The sequence below is a fragment of the Panulirus ornatus genome, chromosome 2, assembly GCF_036320965.1.
Source record: "Panulirus ornatus isolate Po-2019 chromosome 2, ASM3632096v1, whole genome shotgun sequence".
Lineage (NCBI taxonomy): Eukaryota > Metazoa > Arthropoda > Malacostraca > Decapoda > Palinuridae > Panulirus > Panulirus ornatus.
Window position 1 is genome coordinate 23,559,481 of NC_092225.1, and position 24,821 is coordinate 23,584,301.

A 24,821-nucleotide genomic window follows, 5' to 3' on the forward strand; every position below is an offset into this window, starting at 1 on the left:
GCCATTACACATGGGTCATGGTATTGTATTTTCTGCTTACTGCTGCACGTATGATAAAAAAACTTGAATCACCCAACTCTGCTTTGAGGTGAAATATACTGTCCAGCCTTTAGAATACAGTTTCCTCTAGAATCACATCAAGATCACACATAATTATACTTTATTGTTCCTTTCAGCTCAAGGGTACATCTTAACTTCATATTTCATTAAAATATCAGTGATCACCTTATATGCTATTTTCACACAGCAAATTATTGCCAAAGCATTTGTAAAACATGCAACTCTCAGTTATTTTTACGTAATCAGAAAGTTTGATTTGAATCTAAATAATCATTTCAGTAATGCATTCAACAATAATAATTCATTAATAATTAATAACTGCTGCATGAAAACTATTTGGCATTCATTTGCATGTCCTCAAACTCTGAAAGTCTTCTAAATGAAAATGCCAAACACAAGTTAACCAAATAATGTCCTCATATTGATTCTATGAAAATTTCATCCAGTATCAATGAGTATATGACATGATACATAACCTGATATGGCCATTTCATCTGATAGTGGTGAAAAGGGTGGTCTTAGGGATAGTGTATATTCTTAATCTCACAATAATAAAGATGATAGCATAAAGTTAAATTTTTCATAACAATTATCCTGTCACACAGTAATGATGGCTTTAATCACTACGTACATTGACAATACAAAACCAAATAAAAAAAGGAAAGTGTAAGCCTTCTCTATATGGAACATCACTTTATCACATGATGATGAAACTTCAGCCTATCTATCAATACGAAAATGTCTACTGTACATGAATTTCTGAATAGCTACAGTTTAATTCGTAAGATTAATGACTTAGAATAAATAAAAGCTCTAGACTCACTTAGGTTCCTCAATTTGACCTTTAATAAGATCGGTCATAACTGGGTACTGAACCTTTTTCTTGTTAAGCTCATCCTGAGCCCAAAGGAGCAGCTTTAACAGCTCTGCTAGCAGTGGAGTCGTCTCTTCTTGATTCTGGGCTCGCAGAATGGCAGCATTTAATTCACTTGCAACCTGTACAATAAAATGTCATATTATGCAAGCATGAATATATGCATGTGTATATATCTATGTACATATTTATATATATTTAGTATTTTTTTCATACATATTTGCCATTTCCAGCATTAGTGAGGTAGCATTAAGAACAGAGGACTGAGCCTGAGAAGGAAAATTCTCACTTGGCCCCTTCTCTGTTCCTACTATTGGAAAAGTAAAAACTAAAGGGGAGGATTTCCAGCCCCCCGCTCCCTCCCTTTTAGTCGCCTTCTATGACATGTATGGAATACATAGAAAGTATTCTTTCTCCCCTATCCCCAAGAATAATATATATTTTTTTCATACATATTCTCCATTTCCCACATCAGTAAGGTAGCGTTAAGAACAGAGGACTGGGCCTAAGAGGGAAAATCCTCACTTGGCCCCCTTCTCTGTTCCTGTGTGTATGTGATTGGATATCTCTTCATTTGTGTCCTGGCACTACCTTGCTAACTCAGGAAATGGCAATCAAATACAAAGAAAAAGATAGAAAAAATATCATACCATAAGAATTTCTTACTGTAATTATGCAGAAACAACTTTCTTTCCAAGCCCAAGCCAAAACAGGTCTTGTTCCATCTAACCATTAGGATGACCAGGAAAGACTCGCATAATATCCTAAGGTTCTTTATTTAAGACGAAGAGGAAAGTAGCCTTAGTAACCTTCAGGCAAGGTCTAAAGCTCTGAAGATTTATGAGCATTTATTTAAAGAACACAAATGTAGCTGAGTCCAACCCATTCCCAGGAAGTAATGGACGGCTAGATAAGTTTATTTGACTTCAGAAGTTACATAAGTTTTTGAAGAGCATAACCCCTACATAAAGCAAAGGATTGGCAGGTTTTGAATTATTTAATATATATTAAAAACAAATTCAAATAACCAGACTTTTAGTTAACTAAAACATCCTACTTCCCCGAAATGCATTTCACAGAAAAAATAAGTGAAATACATGGAAGTTTTCCCATGTGATCACATTTGTTTTAAAACATTCAATATATAATAAGTAAAACTGATAAGGTAAGCAGTATTTTCACAAATTTTCTACACATTCCTCTTCAGAAAGTTCTTACCTAATGTTTGAATTAATAATCATTGGCATTTTTTGAAGAATACATGAAAAATAGCTAAAGGAAATAGAATTCTTACCAACGGGCGCAGCACTCCTTGCCAGCCTTCGTTTCCACTCATTCACTTAATGATCAATAAAATGTTAAATAAAATTATACTTTCTCTGGAAATCTTTTCAGAAGGATTCTTAACCCAATGTATGAATCAATATTATAATCATCTACACATTTAATAAAATATAAGCGTAAACTAGAGATGGGGTTAGACAAATCCCTGAGATAAGCCAAAATTATTTGAAATACGCTAGAAATAAAAGGAGCACACCATTCAAACTTAATTCATGTTTAAATGTTAGCAGAACAAAGTTTGATAAAAAAAAAAAATTCATAGCCAATCAAATAAAAACTATCACCCAAAATACTGAAACAAAGTGAGAAAAGTATTTCTCAAGAAATAAAAGAACATCACATAATACTAAAACAACCAACAAACAAGTGAAATACTCTTAAACTTACCCAAGGATATAAAGCACTTGAAGTGTACTCCCACAGCAATTTTGTACATTCTAGTTCTAGCCTAATCATGCTATGTCCAATTAAAGGAGAAGCATATCAAATAATGTGTGTGCTAATCCATCCTCCCCCACCAAATAGAAGACTGATTACACCTACCTTTTGTCTATGAGATGGGTGTAACAGGTCACCAAAAGGAGAGGTGTCTGGTTGATCAAAAGCTAAGAGTGCTAAGGTTCGTTCCAACTCATTCAGGATGGATGGATCTCGTTGACCTCTCTCTGCTAAGTGGTCTTGAGCATACACAACAGCTTCCTCTATGCGGCCCTCTCGTATCAATTCAATTAGCACTTGTTGCTGAAAAAAGTAAATCTCCATATTAACTTGCATGAAGCACATTACACAACTAGAATAGTGGTTCACAGAGAACAGAATGTCTGCTTCTCTTCAGAAGCCTTCAATCACACTTTTAACCACACACAGACATGAATCCAACCTACACCCTCCAGTCATCTTGAGCAGACAATCACTCTCACTAAACAAAACACCAACCATGATACACATGACATTCAGTCCCAAACTAAAAAATATCAAAACACAAAATACCCTAAGAATGCTAAGTGGTACCAATTTGGACAAGATAAAGAATCCTTAAGCACCCTTTACAAATAATTCATCACCACCCTAAGCTATGCCTCATCTGCCTGGTTGTTCATCCCCTTAGAAGCAAATATAACAAAACTGCAAACATCATCGAACATGGTACTCAAAACAATCACCAGCAGCCAAGCAACCACAAACACTTAACATTTTCACAATGGAACAAAAATTTACCCAATACAATCTTGCCTTAACGTGCTTGGCGGTCAATTCTTTGCTACAGCACCTAACCCCTTCCATCCAAACCACTCCAAAACTAATGGCTAACCCCCGAGTAACACTTCCGCAACCTCTACTCAGGATCCCCCTAACCCCGAACAATGACAAACAAAACATGTATATCCACTGAAATAATTCAAGAAGCACCAAATAACTGCCCTCTCAACTAAGTTTCAAACACCACCCTCCCATCACAATCTTCCATCTATGCTTGGAATATCACCCATCCCTACAAAAATAAAAACAGCATTTCAACATATCTCCTGAAATACTCTCCCATCTACGCTTGGGATATCATCCATCCCTACAACACTACTACCAGCAATTCAACATGTTCCAAGATTCCTCATGCCCATGATGCACTACTACAAAGAAGACACTGAACATGTACTACTCAACTGCCCTGCACTCTCCCTACAAGGATATAAACAACACATTGCTTCACTTTATGGGCTATGGTCCTGTCTGGTGGTCATGGCTGGCTTCAAGAGCACTGTGGAAACCCCACAAAGACAGAAAGGACTCCCAGGACATGAAGTAAGTATATGAAAGGAAAGGGGTCATATATACAGCCTATGGAATAAATGGATAATAATCAAATGCACATGATTAATTCTAAGGGAGAATTATATACATATGGACAGATTAAATCACCTACCTGAAGATGGAAGTAGAGTTGAGAATTGTCGTCAAGAATCTCTGGATGAAGTGCAGTGACCATCCTCATGGCTTCTTGGAAATGGCCTGTCTGTATGGCAGACCGAATGCGAATCCGTTCATCCAGCTGATCTAATTCCATTGGAGGTTTTATGTTTGCTTCAACAGAAAATTTCTCAGCAGCTTCTTTAAAGCCCTCTGAAAAAAATAAATAAGAGGCATAATTCCATATATACAGAACTAGTTTTTGCATCATAATTATACAATAGATATTATATCATCTGCATTTCAGAGAGCAATTCTCTTACTTGCACAAACTGGACACACATTATCCACAAAATTCTTACAAAATCCAAAGGGCAGGAATAACTGCAAAGCATTTCAAGATTTGAACTCATTAATATGTAACAGTAATTCACCTATCAAAGCAAATACAAATAAAAGAATGTATGATCATTTCATATTTCATGAGTTTTAAGTTATTTACTACATAGTACTATTAACATACTTTACTAACTGATGCCAAGGGATTAAAAGGCAATGATAAATTAAACTAATATTCTAAGAATGAGAAAAATGGAATAAAATTTGTAATCACATTACGTGTTAATTGACAGGCGCGCGAAAGAGAGACTTTTGGATGTTAACGTGCTGAGAGGTGCAACTGGAGGGATGTCTGATCATTATCTTGTGGAGGCGAAGGTGAAGATTTGTATGGGTTTTCAGAAAAGAAGAGAGAATGTTGGGGGGAAGAGGGTGGTGAGAGTAAGTGAGCTTGGGAGGGAGACTTGTGTGAGGAAGTACCAGGAGAGACTGAGTACAGAATGGAAAAAGGTGAGAACAAAGGAGGTAAGGGGAGTGGGGGAGTAATGGAATGTATTTAGGGAAGCAGTGATGGCTTGCGCAAAAGATGCTTGTGGCATGAGAAGTGTGGGAGGTGGGTTTATTAGAAAGGGTAGTGAGTGGTGGGATGAAGAAGTAAGATAATTAGTGAAAGAGAAGAGAGAGGCATTTGGATGATTTTTGCAGGGAAAAAATGCAAATGAGTGGGAGATGTATAAAAGAAAGAGACAGGAGGTCAAGAGAAAGGTGCAAGAGGTGAAAAAGAGGGCAAATGAGAGTTGGGGTGAGAGAGTATCATTAAATTTTAGGGAGAATAAAAAGATGTTCTGGAAGGAGGTTAATAAAGTGCGCAAGACAAGGGAGCAAATGGGAACTTCAGTGAAGGGGGCTAATGGGGAGGTGATAACAAGTAGTGGTGATGTGAGAAGGAGATGGAGTGAGTATTTTGAAGGTTTGTTGAATGTGTTTGATGATAGAGTGGCAGATATAGGGTGTTTTGGTCGAGGTGGTGTGCAAAGTGAGAGGGTTAGGGAAAATGATTTGGTAAACAAAGAAGAGGTAGTAAAAGCTTTGCGGAAGATGAAAGCCGACAAGGCAGCAGGTTTGGATGGTATTGCAGTGGAATTTATTAAAAAAGGGGGTGACTGTATTGTTGACTGGTTGGTAAGGCTATTTAATGTATGTATGATTCATGGTGAGGTGCCTGAGGATTGGCGGAATGCGTGCATAGTGCCATTGTATAAAGGCAAAGGGGATAAGAGTGAGTGCTCAAATTACAGAGGTATAAATTTGTTGAGTATTTCTGGTAAATTATATGGGAGGGTATTGATTGAGAGGGTGAAGGCATGTACAGAGCATCAGATTGGGGAAGAGCAGTGTGGTTTCAGAAGTGGTAGAGGATGTGTGGATCAGGTGTTTGCTTTGAAAAATGTATGTGAGAAATACTTAGAAAAGCAAATGGATTTGTATGAAGCATGTATGGATCTGGAGAAGGCATATGATAGAGTTGATAGAGAGGCTCTGTGGAAGGTACTAAGAATATATGGTGTGAGAGGGAAGTTGTTAGAAGCAGTGAAAAGTTTTTAACAAGGATGTAAGGCATGTGTATGTGTAGGAAGAGAGGAAAGTGATTGGTTCTCAGTGAATGTAGGTTTGCGGCAGGGGTGTGTGATATCTCCATGGTTGTTTAATTTGATTATGGATGGGGTTGTTAGGGAGGTGAATGCAAGAGTTTTGGAAAGAGGGGAAAGTATGCAGTCTGTTGGGGATGAGAGAGCTTGGGAAGTGAGTCAGTTGTTGTTCGCTGATGATACAGCGCTGGTGGCTGATTCATGTGAGAAACTGCTGCAGAAGCTGGTGACTGAGTTTGGTAAAGTGTGTAAAGTGTGTGAAAGAAGAAAGTTAAGAGTAAATGTGAATAAGAGCAAGGTTATCAGGTACAGTAGGGTTGAGGGTCAAGTCAATTGGGAGGTAAGTTTGAATGGAGAAAAACTGGAGGAAGTAAAGTGTTTTAGATATCTGGGAGTGTATCTGGCAGCGGATGGAACCATGGAAGTGGAAGTGAATCACAGGGTGGGGAGGGGGCGAAAATCCTGGGAGCCTTGAAGAATGTGTGGAAGTCGAGAACATTATCTCGGAAAGCAAAAATGGGTATGTTTGAAGGAATAGTGGTTCCAACAATGTTGTATGGTTGCGAGGCGTGGGCTATGGATATAGTAGTGCGCAGGAGGGTGGATGTGCTGGAAATGAGATGTTTGAGGACAATATGTGGTGTATGGTGGTTTGATTGAGTAAGTAATGTAAGGGTAAGAGAGATGTATGGAAATAAGAAGAGCGTGGTTGAGAGAGCAGAGGAGGGTGTTTTGAAATGGTTTGGGCACATGGAGAGAATGAGTGAGGAAAGATTGACCAAGAGGATATATGTGTCGGAGGTGGAGGGAACGAGGAGAAGTGGGAGACCAAATTGGAAGTGGAAAGATGGAGTGAAAAAGATTTTGAGTGATCGGGGCCTGAACATGCAGGAGGGTGAGAGGCGGGCAAGGAATAGAGTGAATTGGATCGATGTGGTATACCGGGGTCGACGAGCTGTCAATGGATTGAATCAGGGCATGTGAAGCGTCTGAGGTAAACCATGGAAAGTTCTGTGGGGCCTGGATGTGGAGGGGGAGCTGTGGTTTTGGGCATTATTGCATGACAGCTAGAGACTGAGTGTGAACGAATGGGGCCTTTGTTGTCTTTTCCTAGCACTACCTCGCGCACATGAGGGTGAGGGGGATGTTATTCCATGTGTGGCGGGGTGGCGATGGGAATGAATAAAGGCAGACAGTGTGAATTGTGTGCATGTGTATATATGTATATGTCTGTGTGTGTATATATATGTGTACATTGAGATGTATGGGTATGTACATTTGCGTGTGGGGACGTGTATGTATATACATGTGTATGGGGGTGGGTTGGGTCATTTCTTTCGTCTGTTTCCTTGCGCTACCTCGCAAACGCGGGAGACCAACAAAGCAAAATATTTTCTTTTTTTTCATTATACTTTGTCGCTGTCTCCCGCGTTTGCGAGGTAGCGCAAGGAAACAGACGAAAGAAATGGCCAAACCCCCCCATACACATGTATATACATACGTCCACACACGCAAATATACATACCTACACAACTTTCCATGGTTTACCCCAGACGCTTCACATGCCTTGATTCAATCCACTGACAGCACGTCAACCCCGGTATACCACGTCGCTCCAATTCACTCTATTCCTTGCCCTCCTTTCACCCTCCTGCATGTTCAGGCCCCGATCACACAAAATCTTTTTCACTCCATCTTACCACCTCCAATTTGGTCTCCCTCTTCTCCTCGTTCCCTCCACCTCCGACACATATATCCTCTTGGTCAATCTTTCCTCACTCATTCTCTCCATGTGCCCAAACCACTTCAAAACACCCTCTTCTGCTCTCTCAACCACGCTCTTTTTATTTCCACACATCTCTCTTACCCTTACGTTACTCACTCGATCAAACCACCTCACACCACACATTGTCCTCAAACATCTCATTTCCAGCACATCCATCCTCCTGCGCACAACTCTATCCATAGCCCACGCCTCGCAACCATACAACATTGTTGGAACCACTATTCCTTCAAACATACCCATTTTTGCTTTCCGAGATAATGTTCTCGACTTCCACACATTCTTTAAGGCCCCCAGAATTTTCGCCCCCTCCCCCACCCTATGATCCACTTCCGCTTCCATGGTTCCATCTGCTGCCAGATCCACTCCCAGATATCTAAAACACTTCACTTCCTCCAGTTTTTCTCCATTCAAACTCACCTCCCAATTGACTTGACCCTCAACCCTACTGTACCTAATAACCTTGCTCTTATTCACATTTACTCGTAACTTTCTTCTTCCACACACTTTACCAAACTCAGTCACCAGTTTCTGCAGTTTCTCACATGAATCAGCCACCAGCGCTGTATCATCAGCGAACAACAACCGACTCACTTCCCAAGCTCTCTCATCCCCAACAGACTTCATTCATACTTGCCCCTCTTTCCAAAACTCTTGCATTTACCTCCCTAACAACCCCATCCATAAACAAATTAAACAACCATGGAGACATCACACACCCCTGCCGCAAACCTACATTCACTGAGAACCAATCATTTTCCTCTCTTCCTACACGTACACATGCCTTACATCCTCGATAAAAACTTTTCACTGCTTCTAACAACTTTCCTCCCACACCATATATTCTTAATACCTTCCACAGAGCATCTCTATCAACTCTATCATATGCAAAATATAATACAAATATATCATTTGAAGAATTCAGAACAAAGTTACCAAAAGTAATAAAGGTGGACATATCTGCATCGTCAGATCCGAAAAGGAGGCATACCAACAATTATGAATATTTATTGCTAAGAGTAAATACTCTAAAAACTTGTGGAAAGGGTAGTACAGTGGTTTTGAGGGAAGTCTACTTGTCATGGGCATAAATAGCAGTTATGGAAGAAGTTTAAACAGAGTAATTCCAAAACATGTATGGGGAGGAAAAACTCGGAAGAAAGAAGAATGGTGGTTGAAGCAAGTGTTCTAGTAAGGTTAGAAATTCTGAACTCTAAAGAAGCAGCCCAAAACAGAAATGCTACAGCTGGTGAGCGAGACCTGTCTTACCATGGCAAACTAAACTTAGCTTGAAAGGTCACAAAATCCCCAACGCAGAATCCCTCATTTCCCAAAATTATTTCCTGCAAGTGAGACGATGGTAGTTTTTTCTAAATTTGTTCATTATCTTTGTAAAATACAAAGTAAAGAAGTCAACATAAAAGGAGATAGGTTCTAATTCTTAAAACTGTTCCAGCACCAAAGTTATCGAATAGTTATATCAAGCTGCTATCTGTAGTATCCATATCAAATTCTGACAACATTAAATAGTTCAGGTTCCCAGTGCAATGGAAGATCTACAAGACTTCTAAAGGTTGCAAAATATCATGTTTACATCGACAAAAAGATGTACACCAGACTCAACAATAATGGATTCACACCATGTACACAAAATATAAAGATGTCCAGTACATCCTTACAGCAAAAAATCCATAAGTTTAATGCTAAATGCTAAATATCCTAGGATGACAGTAAGAATAAATTCCAATGCTCTAAAAAGATTTGCAACTACTTAAACAGCCTACCCATAACGAGGTAATTCATGATGAGTTTATTCATGTCAGCACGATGTATGTGCATCTTGCCCGTTTCCTCTAACCACTCTGACGTGTCCATGGCTTTTACACTTTCGTTAGAGCCACTTTGGTCAGTATCGCTGTCCACGTTTGTTCTCATAAACACTTGTCCTGCAAGAACATTACTGCTTTAGGCTTTCTGTCTTTAAATATATATATATATATATATATATATATATATATATATATATTAATCAGTAACAGGAAAAATCATGGAAATATTGATAAACACAGTATGCTTTTCTTCACCTAATAGCTGGTTTATTCTGATGTAATATACAGGAAAGTAACCCTCAAATCCCTATCCTTTGCTCCATGGCACTTTTGGTGCTATGGATGTCAATCTACTGCTATGTAGCAGGGTGCTGTGAACATTAATTTACAGATGAATTTTCCCAAACCAAGTTGAATTCTACATGCAACGGGCGCTGATGGTTAGCCATAGGCAGAAACATAAACAAATTATGAGCCTAAAGCTACCATGAGGCCTCAGTAATCCACCAGGGACCACAGTGGGTGGTTGTGGGATTTTCAAGACTCTCCAAATCTGTGGCACCCACCCCATGCACAGTGCCCACCACCAAATCCCCATCACATCCACATGATCCTTACTCAGGATTGGCCAATCCAGTATATGAATTTTTCTTAAACCACAAATGATTAACTCTTAATTCTTAAGGAAAAAACAGTGGCTTTGATTTTTTCTGCACTTAATCATGTGAAAAAGTTTTGAAATTAAAGTTTATATAACATACACATGATTGGCCAATCTGGTATAATATAGTTACAATATGGAAGTCTGTGTAACATGCACAGGATTGGCCAATCTGGTATAATGAGTTTCCCTGAACTACAGTGCTCTGACAATTCAGAGTATAAATATTCATATCAAATGTTATTGTATTACCTACTTCCTGTCCCAGGACATCATTCAATCTCTGAGGCTCATGAAGCCCTGAGGACATCAGCCATAACCACGGGTCATGAAATGTGGTGATACTGTGTGCATGACTATGTGGAAAATGAATAGCACCTGCTCATTGTCTTCACTGTGGTAGTTGCATCATCACCATAAAGATTCTTGGGATATGTTACGGTGCTCGTAACTTTATGGGGATGGGTCATTTTTCACAGCATTGATAGAAAAGTGAATCAAGTCTGTGTGGGGTGTTTTACTTCTGATGGATGCATGTCTAATTGGGATGAGTTTAAACCTAAGTGGCAGGGTGGTTGTTTAGTGCTTGATGTGTTATTTCAGTGCAAATGTCTTTTGTCATTGTTATATTTGTTGGGGTGGGTGATCTATGAGTAGAGGTTGCTGAAGTGTAAGCTTTTTGTCTCTTTGGGAGGTGGTTTTGTCAATGTTGTGAGGTTGCTTATGAGGGCTATCTTATATGAGGAAGAAAGCAATCTGATCAACGAAGTATCTTTTATGCAAGAAGTGGTTTGGGTGGGGGAGATCTAATTTTTTTTTGCACACAACTGTGTGCTGAGCATGTTCACCTGGCATTGTAGTTAGAGGATCTTTGTTTCAGTGCGCAGGAATTGAGTGTTTGATGGGCAGCCAGCGATTGTTCTGAATGCACTATTTTGTGTGATTCGAGAGGGTGAAAGACCAGGCATTGTATGACATTTCAAATTATGCTACTAATCCTATGATCAACTGAACACCGGTGACACCTAGGAGATTTAAGACTAAAAATTTATCACGGTTACCATAAATAGGACAAAATATTTTGTCTGTGTTCCAGGTAAACCCTTTTGTAGATTCTCTGGGTCATTTCAACATAAAATATCCTCAGCTTGATTTCCAATGAATGTGTTTAGTCCTCTGAAATGTAATGTTTTCAAGCAACCATCATGGTTACCTTAAAAGACTGAGAAACTACCTATTCACAAAGGAGTTATATATGACATACACCAAAACAAGTAGAACTAATGACAGTATTGGTGGTTCACAAAATATGCCCTTCTCTATGGGGTTCATGTCTCTGCCATGAACAGGACTAAAACAATACGGTTAACTAAAATATTGAGTATGTGTGTGTGTGCACTGGGTGAAGGCATATGCACAAGTAGTGAGGAGGTACAGCATTTCCATACATGTGCAACACTTTACTACTTTTGAGTCTCTCACAAACTGTTCCTAAAATAGTAATCTGAACATAAATCCCAATTAACAGTTGTAAAGCATGACTAATGATGTGGGCATGCTTGAGAAGAGAATATATCCAGGTAAATATCAAGGATGTGCCATGAACACTGAGAAACTTACTACAGAAACTTTTGATACGAGACAGCCAGACACACGTCATCAATCCACAGATTGGGAGTGCTCTGCAACAGGGCCAAAAGTTGTAATATGTATCTAAAATCTGTATAAAGGAAGTACCAAACTAAAAATGAAATATACAGTGTTGAAGCAGCCTATGAAAATGAACTTTTCCCTTATCCTGCATGCTAAAAAAAAAAAAAAAAAAAAAAAAAAAAAAAATATTGAATTAACAATCATGGAAAACAGTGTGTTTGAAGTATTCAGGGTAAAGGTAAATGACAGAATAGATTGTGGGCCTTGGATGTGGATGATATGCTCTAGATTTTAGTACAATATAAATCAGCTGAAGAGTGGATATGTGCAAGTGTGGCTGTTGTTCAGCTGTTCCTGATGCTACCTTGCTATGGCAAAAAAAATATGTGGAGAAGAGAGGACATGTAACTGAAGGTAACTGGGTCATTGGTGATGTTCAACATGACACAAAACAAAATCTGTTTCTTGTGACAATACAGGACCAAATGGCAAGGAACTACCATAATTACAAATTGCTTGTTGTCCTATCAGAACCTAGCTATCAACGATACTGCTATGTATTCTATCTACAACTCTGATGCTTGTTCCCAACTGGAACACCCTCAAGTGGGTGGCCACGGCAACTGGGTCTCCATAATTAGTGACCTCTAGTGCCTCACCCTCAACAGGCCACTGGCAGAGAGCAACTCCAGTGCAGTGTATGCAGCTCTAGGCTCCTATCTAATGTTTCTACTGACTACTACACCCACAAAATAGTGAACCATGCAAACAAGTTCCAGAAATGGACACCTAAACACAAAATATAGAGGTTGGAAGAGGTGTAAATGGCCATGCGCTCAATTATGGCTGAGTCAACAATATTCTATAGTCACTAAGCTGTAATCTCTCTTCAAGAAATGTTATAAGGAGCAGACAGATTTCACCTCTTCCTTCGGCATGCTCCAAAATTATAGAAGCCTCGATAATATGTAACTCATTTGTTTTTTGTAATCATAGCTGCTAGGTTTACTAACATTATCCTACATTAGGTTAAGTATGGCTAAGTTAATGATGCTGTAGTGATCTTTTTATGATTTTCCTGGTTTTAAGCCCACAATTTCCCTCTACTTCAAGAACCTGTCCCCTGTGTAAAAACAGCCTTGTGACAGTGACGCCTACTTATCATCTTCATGTTCCCTCAACAGACCTCTACTATATGTAAGGAATGAACAGCTTCTTAAAAGCTCCAGTGACTCATTGACAAAAATCCAGATCAGGGCTGGGCCTCAACTGAAATACAGAGGCTAGTGAAAGGGAAAAAAGAAGAGAAAAGGGAAAGTATTTACAGATTTTGGAGGAAGTGAAAAAAAACTGCCTTCTAAAATATGCTAAATCATAGTTACTAGGAAAGACTTGAGAGGATACAAAGTTCCAAAGCTCTGAGGTGTATGGAAAGAAACAGTTATCAAATGGCCAAACCTCGAATTACTAACAGCCACACAGTAATTGCGTGATGCAGCAGCCAAGTATTGCATGATCTAGCTAATGGTGGGGGCACAGAAACAGCCAACTCTCAGAAACAAAAATAAAATACCAACAGAAGAAAGTGAACCAACATTGTGGTGTAGGGCAAATGGGTCAAGTTTTGAAGTTAGCATAAGTCTGACGGCTTTTGACTCAACTCTGTCAAGTAAGGGTGCAGACCTAGAACCACCCCACATGTGAGAGCAGTTTTCCATACATGGATAGATAAATCCTCTGTATAAATGAAGCTACAGTTTGGAAGAAAAGAAATTTCCTCGACATCTACACAGGGCTCCCATATTCTTAAAGGAAGGCTTAGTTATTTCCATAATGTTGGGTTTCTAAGACAGAGTGGAAGCTACAGTAATATCAATTGTGTTCAACGAGTATAAAGGTAAATTACAGAACTGTCAAAGGAATGAGGAAATTTGTGAGTAAGTTTCAACAGAGAGATGGCCAGAAACTGGGTTTTGGAGTTACTAAACTTAACCAAATTTTGTCTACCCCACAGAGATATCCTGTCCGAGTCTGGGTTTGCTGAGAAAGTTGTGTCAAGACGAGATGCAGATCAAATGAGAGAAGGAACAAAATGGAAGGATGTAGAAGAATGCAGTGTTGAGTCACCAGCATATGAGTGCATCTGTTTATTTGTAGAAAAAAGTGAATCAAAGATAAAAAGAAAAAAAGTAGGTGACAAGACAGACTTTTGAGGGTCCCTGCTTTTGATGGAGAAAGGGGAAGAGGCTGATCTATCAACAACCCCAGGGATAAACCAGCCAGTTGAGTGCTGTCAAGTGTTATTTGTGACAAAGTGAGACGGTACATTTCTCGACAGGTAACCAGCAGTCCCAGTGTGTGTGAGGCAGAATAAAAACACACCTGCCTGGAACAGAGAAGAGCAACTTGACAATCATTGAAGTGCTGGCTCACTATGGAGCGGTTACTAAGCCTCCTAGTACCAAGGTGGGTAGAACCAAAAATATACTTCCCTAGGTGGCAGCCAACCAACTACTATCTCTGGCAATAACTGAAAGGGACATGAAAATCAGGGAAAATGTGGGGCTAAGTGATGAAAAGTGAATGACATTTTTAGATTTTAACAAAAACTACGAGAACCTCATCTAAATTCCTCTAAAAGCCAAGACGTGTCTTAATTATGAGAGTATTGTTGACTGGTTGGTAAGGCTATTTAATGTATGTATGATTCATGGTGAGGTGCCTGAGGATTGGCGGAATGCTTGCATAGTGCCACTGTACAAAGGCAAAGGGGATAAGAGTGAGTGCTCAAATTACAGAGGTATAAGTTTGTTGAGTATTCCTGGTAAATCATAAGGGAGGGTATTGATTGAGAGGGTGAAGGCATGTACAGAGCATCAGATTGGGGAAGAGCAGTGTGGCTTCAGAAGTGGTAGAGGATGTGTGGATCAGGTGTTTGCTTTGAAGAATGTATGTGAGAAATACTTAGAAAGGCAAAGGGATTTGTATGTAGCATTTATGGATCTGGAGAAGGCATATGATAAGAGTTGATAGAGATGCTCTGTGGAAGGTATTAAGAATATATGGTGTGAGGCAAGTTGCTAGAAGCAGTGAAAAGTTTTTATCAAGGATGTAAGGCATGTGTACGTGTAGGAAGAGAGGAAAGTGATTGGTTCTCAGTGAATGTAGGTTTGCGGCAGAGGTGTGTGATGTCTCCATGGTTGTTTAATTTGTTTATGGATGGGGTTGTTAGGGAGGTGAATGCAAGTTTTGGAAAGAGGGGCAAGTATGCAGTCTGTTGTGGATGAGAGAGCTTGGGAAGTGAGTCAGTTGTTGTTCGCTGATGATACAGTGCTGATGGCTGATTCATGTGAGAAACTGCAGAAGCTGGTGACTGAGATTGGTAAAGTGTGTGAAAGAGGAAAGTTGAGAGTAAATGTGAATAAGAGCATGGTTATTAGGTACAGTAGGGTTGAGGGTCAAGTCAATTGGGAGGTAAGTTTGAATGGAGAAAAACTGGAGGAAGTAAAGTGTTTTAGATATCTGGGAGTGGATCTGGCAGCGGATGGAACCATGGAAGTGGAAGTGAATCACAGGGTGGGGGAGGGGGCGAAAATTCTGGGAGCACTGAAGAATGTTTGGAAGTCGAGAACATTATCTCTGAAAGCAAAAATGGGAATGTTTGAAGGAATAGTGGTTCCAACAATGTTAAATGGTTGCGAGGCATGGGCTATGGATAGAGTTGTGCGCAGGAGGGTGGATGTGCTGGAAATGAGATGTTTGAGGACAATATGTGGTGTGAGGTGGTTTGATCGAGTAAGTAATTAAAGGGTAAGAGAGATGTGTGGAAATATAAAGAGTGTGGTTGAGAGAGCAGAAGAGGGTATTTTGAAATGGTTTGGTCATATGGAGAGAGTGAGTGAGGAAAGATTGACGAAGAGGATATATGTGTCAGAGGTGGAGGGTACGAGGAGAAGTGGGAGACCAAATTGGAGGTGGAAAGATGGAGTGAAAAAGATTTTGAGTGATCGGGGCCTGAACATGCAGGAGGGTGAAAGGCGTGCAAGGATTAGAGTGAATTGGAACGATGTGGTATACCGGGGTCGACGTGCTGTCAATGGATTGAATCAGGGCATGTGAAGCGTCTGGGGTAAACCATGAAAGTTCTGTGGGTCCTGGATGTGGAAAGGGAGCTGTGGTTTCGGTGCATTATTACATGACAGCTGGAGACTGAGTGTGAACAAATGGGGCCTTTGTTGTCTTTTCCTAGCACTACCTTGCACACATGAGGGAGGGAGGGGGTTGTTATTCCATGTGTGGCGAGGTGGCGATGGGAATAAATAAAGGCAGACAGTATAAATTATGTACATGTGTATATATGTATATGTCTGTGTGTGTATATATATGTATACATTGAGATGTATAGGTGTGTATATTTGCGTGTGTGGACGTGTATGTATATACATGTGTATGTGGGTGGGTTGGGCCATTCTTTCGTCTGTTTCCTTGCGCTACCTCGCAAACGCGGGAGACAGCGACAAAGCAAAATGAATAAATAATAAATAAATAATTTGACATTTTTTGTGGTCACCATTTGTGAGGCATTGCTTCTCCTGAAATGTAAATAATGCTTGACAACAGCTTTTAAACTGCAACTGTAACAAGCACATTTTTTCAAAATACCATCCTGATTCAGTATACATTAACTATGATAAATACTGTATCTGCAGCTAAGGGAGGTTTGGTAAAGTTAACATAGATTCTGTTGGTAATATTCAGGAAGACAGATACACAATCTCTAGGATCATGATCAGTATTCTAATCTTATGCAATCCTTGTTACCACTTTAAAGTGATTTTTCACTCTTAAAACCAATATTGCCATATTAAATATATCATTAGTGTTAGAGTTATGAGGGAGACGGAGAGTGTTATTACATGATGAGTAAAATACTAATGAATATAAAACATAAAGATAACCTGCCTGTCTTAACGTTGTTATAAAAATGTACTCCACTTATCTGTGCCATGATTCATTTAGTTTGGAAGGTTAACAATTTCTGATGTCTATAGAGGTATGGGAATCTAAACCTATGTGGGAAAGGCCTTAAGCATCAAATCAAACCCCAAATCTATAAAGAATCTGAGCTCACCCAACATATTAACAAAACTTAGCTTTAGTTGAATTCAAATGCTACAATGCATGGCAGTATTAACTGGAATGAAAAGAGGCAAGCTTATTGTTTTATTACAGCTTAATTGGGTTTACACATCAACATAAAGACCAAATAAAACTCAATATAATCCAAACAAGTGCAGGGTAAATATGGTTTGTCAGGCATCCTCAGAATGGTCACTTTTCTGATGCAGGGTAACTGGGGTGTCCCTTTTTGTACACTATTTGCTAGATTTGAGATAAAGTGTTACGAATAACTTAAACTCTTGACTCTTCATTTTCAGTGGTTACCCCCCCACAATTTCCCTCTACTTCAAAACCTTGCCCAATTTATAAAAACGAATAATTGATGAAGTTGCAGCTGCTAAGCTTAAAATTAAGCACTCTATATCAACTACAGACACTGTAGGGAATCCCTTGGTGCTTATTTCATTAAATTCCACCATCCAGAAGACACATCCCTATTCTTAAATTCTATCATTCTGTTGATTTCTGACAAGCGTTTAACTTACTTTTATATATTCAATAAAACCCCATTTCTCGGATCTTCATAGCCCTTGCCACTATCACCTCATTTACCATCAGAGGATCAAACAATAGCACTGCCATATATATATATATATATATATATATATATATATATATCCTTCTTTCAACTCTGCACCATCACTTTGAAATAAAATCAATATCCAGAGCTCCTCATAGCTAAACTACGACAATCCTTTGAACATTATTTGTCTTTTGATGAATGGCACAGCAGACGCCATTACGTTGGTACAATTCGAGTAATACATAAAAAAAAAAACGATAAATCTCAGCTAATGGAAGAAGTTAGAACAGATATTCATATAACAATTATTGATTTTTCAAAACCGTTTCGCCTTATCCCGTTAATCAATGCCATATTCCTGGAACTTTATGGCTCTCCCTAAGATATCTTCATAGCCCTCCCCACTATCGCATTATCTATGACCGCAAAATACAAATGAGCGCCACAACTCACACTCCACCTGTCTTATCGTGTAAGAATGAATGGGAGTTTCTTTTAGCTCAATACATGACGGTTAAATATCATTGGTTAAACAGTGGTACTGGAAATGTTTGCTGGTTGTCCTAAAGGAGGTACAGAACCCAAAACAGAGAGGTGAAGTTAATATTCCATACATATTCATTGGAATTATGTCTTTTTATCGTATCATGTTTCTACAATACTGTGTCTCTCTATCTCCAACCCCAAAGGTTCAATCCTGTGATCTTTGCACCATCACATACGTATCTCTAAGCCCGGAGGAGCTTAATAGAGTAAACGGTATAATCTAAAGTGTCCTATACTGTATAGTGTGGTAGTGAATCGTGTGTATAGCCTCACCTTAGGCAGGATTTACGGAAAAATACTTGGCGGAGGACCCGCTGCCTGTGATCAGCTGGCGCTGTAAACAAAATACTGAGGACAAGCCACAGCATTCATATCTACGCATATTTATTTTAACACACTAGTCTCTCCCTTATTATATTATTTTTGTAATCTTTCAACTGTGCACCAATACGGAAAATTAAGGATTAAGTGAAAATACACAAAATTAGAAATTCTTGGGTATATATCTTCACGACACACGAATCCTGCCGCTTGCCATCCCCATTTTCAATTGGATATATTAATGCTACATCAGCCGCCAATGCTAACCTTTCATTAATGTAATGGTTATCACATTAATGCTGGTCTCATGTGCTGGGGTTATATACAACCTATGATCTGGTATGCAAGGGTGAATGTTTTCATAATGCGTACGATTCGTGGCTAGAAAATGTACATGAAAGTGGACATGATCAATTTAGATATCTCTAACTGAATTGACGGACAAGGATATATATATATATATAGCGTCAAGAATAAATGACAGCTCAAGAGGGAAAAATCCTCAATTGGCCCCTTACTCTGTTCCAGTAATGGTATCCTGAGCACACAGAACCCGACCTGTGCCAGTAATGGTACCCTGAGCACATACACCCAACCTGTGCCAGTAATGGCACCCTGAGCACACACACACCCAACCTGTGCCAGTAATGGCACCCTGAGCACACAGAAACCGACCTGTGCCAGTAATGATACCCTAAGAACGGGCTGTCACTGACAAAAGCCAGGGACAAGCTTTATCTCAGGCGAATCATAACGTATACACAACTTCCATGTTGTCACTGACCGTAATAAACGTACGATTCCGTCCGGGTTCAAGCCCTGGGCACGGCAGTCGGCCCACATTCAACCTAAGTGTTCATCCTCCTCTTGGGACCGGTCGATAAATGAGTACCTGACCTAGGATATATATATATATATATATATATATATATATATATATATATATATATATATATATATATATAGCGTTAATGAGATGGCCTAGATTAGGACCTCAGCTAAACATAAGGAAAAAAAAAATAATGTAGTCTACGAATGCGCTTGGAATTAATGCCCATATAGAACTAAGTCATTTAACTAAAAAAAACAACCCCATAAGTAAGCGACAAGTTGCCAGCCCTCGCCATCTAGACCAGAGTTGGACCAAGGGCCCAAAAAGGAAAAAAAAAAAAAAAAAATTCTAGAATTTTCTGCCCACCGACGTAAACAAACCGAGACAAGACTAATGGCGGGCGCGAGTGGACTCGGGACTCACCACAACTCTAAGTTTGTTTACACCCGCCATACTCATCTCCAAGGGAAATCATTTATCCCACGAATTAATACCATGTCTGGCACAAATAATAAAAGGGCCCAAAATTTTTGAAAGGGACAGAAAATAACAACCCCTCAAGGGGGTCATTAGCGCTCTTGTGTTCTTGGCGCTTCTGGATCCTGTAATTATTTCTTAATAACCTGAACAGATTTAGTAAACCACATGACGTGTACGACCCTTTGAGCACGGCGATACGACCTTTCGTTACAGCTGTACGACCCTCTGAACACGGGGTAACGTCGTACCCTTTTCAATACGGCGGTACGACTCACCGAACACCCACGCGCGTATGCGACCTTTTATTTCAGCTTGGCAGTACGACCTTAAAGCACGTTGGAAAGACGTTTAGAACCTGAAGGAGGTACGACCCTCCACAACGCTGGTACGACCCTCCACCACGCCGGTACGACCCTAGGGTGAGGAGTGACCTGTTAACGTAAATAAAGAGATCTGAGACCTGTCAACTTCGCTTGGTTTTCTAGTGCCATCAAGTGCATTAACCCGTCCTCCAAAATAATAATTCGGCAAAACTAGAGATAATCCATAACTCTCCATAAAATAAGAATAATTCAAATATAATTCCAAATGGCCTGGACTTCCTGTTTGCGGGACTGGATATACCAATACCACGGGAATACGTGGCAAAAGTCACAGCCAAGGTGAAGTAACAAATCTAATCTTTCAAATACATACTGATATTGTAGAGGATTTAAGTCACATAAAAAATATACTTTGAATTTTACATATTAAGAGAAAAATAATAACAGGAGGAGGAGGAGGAGGAAGGCAACATATAGCTCCGCGCCTTTTCTGGAACGTCGGCTGCAGGTGGCGACACCAGACCCCCCCAACAAAACCCGGGAAAGAGACACGTCAGGATATTTTTATGCCATGGAATGATTATCAATTCTTCACGGGGTCCCAAGATGATTTTCCTTGTCATTCTTAACACTTTCCTGCTACGAGTGCCAATGTTTACATTTCTGAATACGAGAAACTTAAGTCTTTGATTCGGTTTTGGCATCATTTCAGTACGGGGTCTTGGGCGTTTTAAATCAACTGTGAATGATAACCAGAACTGTGGAACAACATCATTAAGAACGGGAAGATGAAATGATAACAAGATAGATGTCAGGAGTTCTGTAGAGTTTTCGTTATAAACCAACTTGCCTCCAACTCCACCCACGGCCTGCATCCACCCCCCCCCCACCCAATTGGGCCTTCCACATCCACTCTGCTGCCTCCACCACCCATTACGTCCTCCACCTCCATCCACTGGAGCCTCCATCACACCCACTGGGGCCTCTACCTACGCATCCATATGCCCCACTTAACTATGTAATCCCCTAATTACAGTGACGCTGAATCCCACTAGGATTTAAGGGACGGGAAATGGAATAAAAAAAGAAAAAAAAGACTTCGAAATGTATGACTTTATCTCGAAAGACAAAAGGAATTTGGTGAAGCCAGTAACTATTCTCGAGAAAACTCCACTATGGCAGAATTACTTCAATTAAGAGTATAAAAGGAACTTCATTATCTTGGCCTTCCCACCAGACCAGAATAATTAATGTGTGTGTGTGTGTGTGTGTGTGTGTGTGTGTGTGTGTGTGTGTGTGTGTGTGTGTGTACAGTACAGGGAGGTGGTTCTATATTCCTGTGACCTCCTTTCGTGAGGTTTCTTATCATATAAATCATACACTAAGCTAACAATTAATGTTTATTCACTTTCCAAAACAAAAATTATTATCGACACATAACGTTAAGGCTTATCAGAGAAAACGAAGTAAGGTACACTATATTAAATTAATGTTTTCTTATCTACTTAGCCATTCATTCATTAATAATTACCCCGACCCAATTTCTATCAAAGAGTCCTGGTGTTACCCAAAACCTCTGTATAGGTTCTTGTCGCCCAAAGCTGCGCTACTCCCAGGAGCAGGGAAAGGTATACTATAAAACGCATTTATATAGTCTCCTTACATAAAAAAAAAATTAAACATTTTCCTCATTAATTATGGATCTAATAATTACGATGAGAATATACGTCTATTATCCCCGGAGGAATTATGGCCTCTTTACTAATAACGTAATTAACGACTATTATCCATAATTGCTTATCAATGGCTCAGGCTGTTGTGTTAGGGAGAGAGAGAGAAATCAAAGTTGACAGGAGCCCTTGACAAGGGAGGATAATGTCCTTCCTTGTTGCTGGTGGGATATTTAAAACACTTGGCCATGATCAACAATGCCAGGAGGTACCAGGTCACTAGCCCTCTGGTGGTCGTCGTCCATACTAACCCAAATCATTCCCCCGAAGAATGTAAATAAATGAAAGAATATTTATCATACCTCTTAGCTTCCTGGTTCGATACCACGTAATGTACCTGTATACCCCACGTATACCCCACACACACAAGTCCGCCCCTAAAGAAGTTTTATATATATATATATATATATATATATATATATATATATATATATATATATATATATATATTTCCCCATCGTCTGGTTGTTTACTTTAGAGAAATACAAGATGTTGTGACGGTCAAAGCCCCTGGGCACTTTTTGCCCAACGGCCATTTTTCAGCCGACCCGAAAAAAACCCTTGATTTATTTCTCTCTATAACACATATATCAATCATCACGTTGTTAAGTGTTTCCAATATATAAATGACTATATAACTTTCAGCAAAACCACAGTCGAGACAAACATGGAGGAAGTAGAGTGTACACCTTTAATATTAAAAGCTAATATGTTTTTCCTTCTTTAAACGTAAAGGTTGACTATGTCTCTATTGATTTCTCTGATAAAGAGATGGTACGTTTGTGGACTTTTGAAGGCCAGCAAGGCCTCGTGTATGTGAGTGAGGCAGAGAGATAAGATAATCTACCTGGGCCAGGGATGGGCTACCTCACTGCTCATCCATCCCCTCACTAACACCCTCTCTCTCTCCCATAACACAATAACAAACCACAAATGTTATATCTTAAGTCACCACTTACATCTGTCGCTTGGGCGTCTGGCAACAACACCACACACTTGTATAACCCTCCTTCACTTCCAATGCGCCACCATAATGGTAAGCAGTTCACTATATTCTTCGACACCAAACACACGTAAACAAATCTTGATGTAGACAGGCGACGTGTACCCTCTCTCACGTCCCAGCACATACTGACCCCAACCTTCGTACCAAGAAAAGAAATTCTCGTGGAAATGTTAGACATGCAAACAGTTGCCACATTTTTCTTTTTTTTTCAATTGGCCCCAAAATATATGTGAACCTAATTGGGTTGAAATGAATTATATCGCTTCCGAGGAATTCATTTATAAAGAGCGTAAATATTGATTTATTTTACTATCATTAAAGATAACGAATGTAAGAATGAGACATTTGTTTAGCTATTTCAGTTATCAAGATGGTTTTCGTGTGGGTAACACCTTTAATTATGACTCACATATACCTGGTGATATATTTCTTCGAGTTACTAACCATTCATATTTTCATACGTTGGAGATAGAGCTTATTGGCATGGGTGGGTAATGGTCGATTTTTTACGGCCAGTGTTGCCTGGCAACTAACTCGGGCTCTTAAAATGTATAGAATACTCGTGTGGAATATCAAAATGTATAGAATACTCGTGTGGAATATCAAAATGTATAGAATACTCGTGTGGAATATCAAAATGTATAGAATACTCGTGTGGAATATCAAAATGTATAGAATACTTGTGTGGAATATCAAAATGTACAGAATACTCGTGTGGAATATCAAAATGTATAGAATAATTGTGTGGAATATCAAAATGTATAGAATACTCGTGTGGAATATCAAAATGTATAGAATACTTGTGTGGAATATCAAAATGTATAGAATACTCGTGTGGAATATCAAAATGTATAGAATACTCGTGTGGAATATCAAAATGTATAGAATACTCGTGTGGAATATCAAAATGTATAGAATACTCGTGTGGAATATCAAAATGTATAGAATACTTGTGTGGAATATCAAAATGTACAGAATACTCGTGTGGAATATCAAAATGTATAGAATACTTGTGTGGAATATCAAAATGTATAGAATACTCGTGTGGAATATCAAAATGTATAGAATACTTGTGTGGAATATCAAAATGTATAGAATACTCGTGTAGAATATCAAAATGTATAGAATACTCGTGTGGAATATCAAAATGTATAGAATACTCGTGTGGAATATCAAAATGTACAGAATACTCGTGTGGAATATCAAAATGTATAGAATACTCGTGTGGAATATCAAAATGTATAGAATACTCGTGTGGAATATCAAAATGTATAGAATACTCGTGTGGAATATCAAAATGTATAGAATACTCGTGTGGAATATCAAAAACACTGGAATAACCAAAAAAAAACTGTTTCTATATTATATAATTATGGGTTTTTCTCTCAGTACTGGGGATAGAGGAGTATGAACAAAACCCATATATCTTTTCCGTGTTGTAGAAGGCAAGGAAGCAAGGATAGGCTATTGAAAAGCCTCATCCTTTCTATTCTTATTTCCTAAAGTATAAAGAGAAATCAAACGATTTCATTTTCATTTTTTCCTTTGAATGCTCGTTTTTTTTTTTTCCTGCCTGGCATTTTACTGTTATAGCTGTAAAGGCCAGCAAGTGACTAGAATAACGGGTTGAATTAATCGTACGTAAAAGCTTTTAATCCCCGTGTTATATCTGGCGATGCAGAATCGTGAAACATTTGGATGCAAAACCCACTTACAGGAAGAAATTCATCCCGGTCAATGTAATGGCGATGGTACTCCATGCAAGACCTCGATATAATCATT

The 24,821-nt window shown here is 39.1% G+C and overlaps 1 protein-coding gene across 3 annotated transcripts; it reads right to left on the reverse strand.

The window, feature by feature from the left end:
- Positions 1-145: 145 nt before the first annotated feature.
- On the reverse strand, positions 146-23,173 carry LOC139754302 (glucose-induced degradation protein 8 homolog). 3 transcript variants are annotated; one of them, XM_071671682.1, is made up of 5 exons: positions 22,993-23,173; positions 9,739-9,900; positions 4,200-4,396; positions 2,822-3,019; positions 146-1,056 (listed from the first exon to the last, which is right to left on the reverse strand). In XM_071671682.1, exons 2-5 carry the CDS (start codon positions 9,887-9,889, stop codon positions 880-882), a joined length of 723 nt encoding a protein of 240 aa, XP_071527783.1. In that variant the 5' UTR covers positions 9,890-9,900; positions 22,993-23,173; the 3' UTR covers positions 146-879. The 3 variants fall into 3 exon arrangements, with proteins under 3 accessions (XP_071527783.1, XP_071527781.1, XP_071527780.1); XM_071671680.1 differs by lacking the exon at positions 22,993-23,173 and adding an exon at positions 18,621-18,733; XM_071671679.1 differs by lacking the exon at positions 22,993-23,173 and adding an exon at positions 12,065-12,119.
- Between the last annotated feature and the right edge of the window lie 1,648 nt (positions 23,174-24,821).